Source organism: Rhincodon typus, chromosome 8 (genome assembly GCF_021869965.1).
Source record: "Rhincodon typus isolate 14 chromosome 8, sRhiTyp1.1, whole genome shotgun sequence".
Classification (NCBI taxonomy): Eukaryota; Metazoa; Chordata; class Chondrichthyes; order Orectolobiformes; family Rhincodontidae; genus Rhincodon; species Rhincodon typus.
The window spans coordinates 71,189,264-71,194,148 of record NC_063339.1 but is presented as its reverse complement, the minus strand read 5'-3'; the positions used below and the strand labels follow the sequence as shown (position 1 = coordinate 71,194,148).

Below are 4,885 nucleotides of genomic sequence, written 5' to 3'. Positions count from 1 at the left end.
CTCAACAACTTCTCTTTCAATTCCTCCCACTTCCTACAGACAAAGGGGGTAGCCATGGGTACCCGCATGGGCCCAAGCTACGCCTGCCTCTTTGTAGGTTACGTGGAACAATCCCTCTTCCGTACCTACACCGGCCCTAAACCCCACCTCTTCCTCCGTTACATTGATGACTGTATCGGCGCCGCCTCGTGCTCCCACGAGGAGCTCGAACAGTTCATACACTTCACTAACACCTTCCACCCCAACCTTAAGTTTACCTGGACCATCTCTAACACCTCTCTCCCCTTCCTGGACCTCTCTGTCTCCATATCGGGCAACCACCTCGAAACCGATATTCATTTCAAGCCCACCGACTCCCACAGCTACCTAGAATACTCCTCCTCCCACCCACCTTCCTGCAAAAATGCTATCCCCTATTCCCAATTCCTTCGCCTCCGCCGCATCTGCTCCCAGGATGAGGCATTCCACTCCCGTACATCTCAGTTGTCCTCGTTTTTCAAGGACCGTAACTTCCCCTCCTCGGTGGTCGAGAACGCCCTCAACCGTGTCTCCCACATCTCCCGCACCTCATCCCTCACACCCCGTCCACGCAATAAAAACCAAAAAAGAATCCCCCTCGTCCTCACGTACCACCCCACCAACCTCCGGATCCAACGCATCATCCTCCGACACTTCCGCCATCTGCAATCCGACCCCACCACCAAAGACATCTTTCCCTCCCCACCTTTATCTGCTTTCCGGAGGGACAACTCTCTCCGTGACTCCCTTGTCCGCTCCACACTCCCCTCCAGCTCCACCACACCCGGCACTTTTCCCTGCAACCGCAGGAAGTGCTACACCTGCCCCCATACCTCCTCCCTCACCCCCATCCCAGGCCCCAAGAAGACTTTCCACATCAAGCAGATGTTCACCTGCACATCTGCCAATGTGGTATACTGCATCCGCTGTACCCGGTGTGGCTTCCTCTACATCGGGGAAACCAAGCGGAGACTCGGGGACCGCTTTGCAGAACACTTACGCTCGGTTCGCAACAAACAACTGCACCTCCCAGTCGCGAACCATTTCAACTCCCCCTCCCATTCCTCAGACGACATGTCCATCCTGGGCCTCCTGCAGTGCCACAACGATGCCACCCGAAGGTTGCAGGAACAGCAACTCATATTCCGCTTGGGAACCCTGCAGCCCAATGGTATCAATGTGGATTTCACAAGTTTCAAAATCTCCCCTCCCCCCACCGCATCCCAAAACCAGTCCAGCTCGTCCCTGCCTCCCTAACCTGTTCTTCCTCCCACCTATCCCCTCCTCCCACCTCAAGCCGCACCTCCATCTCCTACCGACCAACCTCATCCCGCCCCCTTGACCTGTCCGTCCTCCCTGGACTGACCTATCCCCTTCCTAACTCCCTACCTACACTCACCTTTCCTGGCCCCATCCCCGCCTCTTCGACCTGTTTGTTTCCTCTCCACCTATCCTCTCCTCTATCCCTCTTCTATCCGCCTCCCACTCTCTCCCTATTTATTTCAAAACCCCATTCCCCTCCCCCTTTTCTGATGAAGGGTCTAGGCCCGAAACGTCAGCCTCTCTGCTCCTCTGATGCTGCTTGGCCTGCTGTGTTCATCCAGCCCTGCACCTAGAATCTGAGTATTGTCTTTCAGTGACCAAGACTGGACATGAGGACATATTTAAGTGAGGATACACTTGACCGATGCCTTGTATCTGCAATATAGGGAAAGAGAGACACGGAAACCAGTGGAGGCAGAGTGCCTGAATCATTTGAGCCCCAGTTGGGTACTAACAAGAGGGTGGGTGGGAGGAGTAGAAAGAGAGAGAGGAGTCAAGTAACTTATTACATCCATAATTATCAAGCAAACATCTCTGTATTTATCCCCAGAGTGCAGTTTAAGCTGAAACATGATGCAGACAGAATCTCAACACGATACTAAAACTGACAGCTTGAATACACCGGGCCTTATATTTAATTACCAGCCACAGATACTAGAATAACCACAGAGGCTTTCATCTGAGCTTTTAATGCAGATTACTGCTAGCTCTTTCAGTAACTTCCAATATCTCTTTGCCAGAAATTTCAAAGTGCGTGGACCAAACAAACTTAGAAGCACCATATACTGTGAGGTGGACTGTGCAGAATTTCAGATGGACATTGGCAGCTGAGGCTCAATGCTGATAAGTGAGGAGATACATTTTAATAGAAAGAATATGGAGAGACAGTAGAACGTAAGGGATATAATCTAAAGGGTGTGTAGGAGCAAAGGAACCTGGGTGAATGTGAGTGTAAGTCAGCAAAGGTTGTAGGACAGGTGGAGAGAGTAGTTAATAAAGCGCACAGTATATTGGAGTACAGGAGCAAGGGGTTTATGCTGAACCTGTATAATCCATTAGTTACACATCAGTTTGAATATCATGTACAGTTCTGGTCACCACATTTTAAGGAGGATATGAACTCATTGGAGAATGATTTCAAGGATGAGAATCATCAGTTATGCAGGTAGATAGGAAAAGTTGAGACCATTTTCCACAGAGAGAAGAAACCTACGAGGAGATTTGATTGAAGTTTTCAAAATCATGAGAGGCCTGGACAAAGTAGACAAGGAGAAATTCTTCCTGAGGATCGGGATGAGAGGTCACAGATTCAGTAATTTGCCAAAACAGTAAATGCAATGAGAAACAATTTAATCGCACAGCGAATGGTTCAGGTTTGGAATGGTCTGCCTGGAAGAGTGGTGGAGGCAGCTTCAATCAAGAAGATATCTGATAATTATTTCTTTAGAAATAAGGAGCAACATTATGTGGAAAGTTTGGGAGAACGGCACTAGGTCATGAGGGTCACTCTGAGAGGGCCTTCTGTGCCATAACAGTTTGGTGATTCAATGAAATCTGAATTGGTTTTAGAATGGTAATGTTTCCTGGCTATCCCTCTGCATGGTTCCCAACCTTTCAATGCTGCAGCGTAGGCCCATGGGGTAGCAGTAGCACATGGAAGGTGCTGTCAGCCCAACCTTCTGATGCATACATACAGAATACACACCTGAAACGTTAAAGCTTTTCTTTGTTCCTAATTCTTACAATTTTTTTTATCATTTTCGTTCCAGTAAATGTGAGAGAAACCCGTGCCTGGTGGAAAACAAGTTGTGTGCGAATGCTGCATACTCCATTACCTTTCACTACCTGACCTTAACATCTAACCTACGAACCCCAAGGACCCTGTTCCGAATGACAAGCAGCCGATTCACTGGCGACACCATGCGCTTCAGCATTGTAGGGGGCAATGGGCAGAACCATTTCTCCATCCAGCGCTCAGACAGGCAAACAGGGGAGCTGGTGCTGGTGCAGCCTATCCAGGGCCCCGCCACCTTGGAGGTCGAAATGGAGATGACGGAACTGTCTGGCAAAACGGTCCTGACGAAGTACATCTCCAAGGTCATCATCTTTGTCTCACGATACAACTTCTAGGCAACATTCAGCTTCCATTCACTCCTCTTTCCGTTTTTTTGTTGTGATGTGTCAAGATAAATTGTGTGTGTGTGTAACCAATAGAGAGTTAAAGTACTGTTTTAAAAAAAAATTAGAATATCAAGCTGCACAACTATACCGTATGTGATACTGCCTTGTTAGAAGGAAGGGAAAAGAGATTGGAGAACTGGATGTTAGTGGAGGGGTGGGAGAGAGAATGTCTGATAGTTGTAATGATATTTTGATGCAGATAGAACCAAACATGTATTAAGGAGATAGTAGGAACTGCAGATGCTGGAGAGTCTGAGATAACAAGATGTAGAGCTGGATGGACACAGCAGGCCAAGCAGCATCAGAGGAGCTGGAAAGCTGATGTTTCAGGCCTAGACCCTTCTTCAGAAAAAAATCCTGACCTGAGACGTCAGCTTTCCTGCTCCTCTGATGCTGCCTGGCCTGCTGTGTTCATCCAGCTCCACCCTGTGTTATCTCTGACTCCAGCATCGGCAGTTCTTACTATCTCTGAATGTATTAAGGATCCTGCATGTGTGAAAGGGCAGTACCTTCACTTCACAAAGACTCCCTTCTCTCACTTCATCTTTAATTAACATTAGACTGATATTATCATGTTATTAAAGTGGGTGTGCTAGGGTAGAAGCAGTTACATCTGACTGTGCAATATGCTAATGGGGCACAGAATACATACTCACAGGAAGTGATGCAATGTCACAAATCTCGCTCCCTCTTGCAGCCTCGTGGCAAGATGAAGCGACAGCAACAGGTTTCTTGAATGTTATTAATGCTTCCCCTGCCTCAGCAAACACTGTAAATATTCTTTAGCAGTTCAGTGAGCCCCAAAAGATTAAATGGTGGCAGTTAGTGAAAGACAAAGTGTCAAAGTCTCCACCATTGCTAGAAACCTTTGATCAGGTCACTGAACCAAACTAACAGAGATATGGCTGAATTGGTGCCAAAGATTTTGCCAGATATCACTCTGTGTTGGGTCTCATTGCAAAATCAAACATTGAGGAGCCAGTACACTACTGAATGCAATGAATGGTCGTGTAAATTGTAACCTAGCCAGGTAATGAATTGACTGAGAGAAAACTATGTATGAGGAAGAAATTAAAAGGATTACCTACTTGGATCTGTGAAAAATATCATTATTGAGCAAACTGAATTTAATAAGTGCACGACAATGGGAAATATTAATATTTTTTATCAATGATCTTTACAGAATTCTAGTCTACTGCAGATGAACTAATCAGAGAGAAAATTGTCATTGGAGTCTTCAATGTAGTAATGTCTAATCTCTTGCCTTAACATTAACAGCTGAGTAGGGAAGCTGAGCACAGAAAACAAAATTAGTCAGTGTTTTGGGAAGTCATAGAATCCCTGTGGAAGCAGGCCATTGGGG

General features: G+C 46.8%; 1 protein-coding gene across 1 annotated transcript in view; it reads left to right on the top strand.

Moving 5' to 3' along the window:
- LOC109934230 (fibulin-7-like) overlaps positions 1-3,775 on the top strand; it is a 46,861-nt gene extending 43,086 nt beyond the window's left edge. The window contains exon 8 of the mRNA XM_048600263.1: positions 3,111-3,775. Within this exon, the coding sequence (XP_048456220.1) occupies positions 3,111-3,471 (361 nt within the window). The 3' untranslated portion in view covers positions 3,472-3,775. The remainder of the gene's footprint in view (positions 1-3,110) is intronic.
- The last annotated feature ends 1,110 nt before the right edge of the window (positions 3,776-4,885 follow it).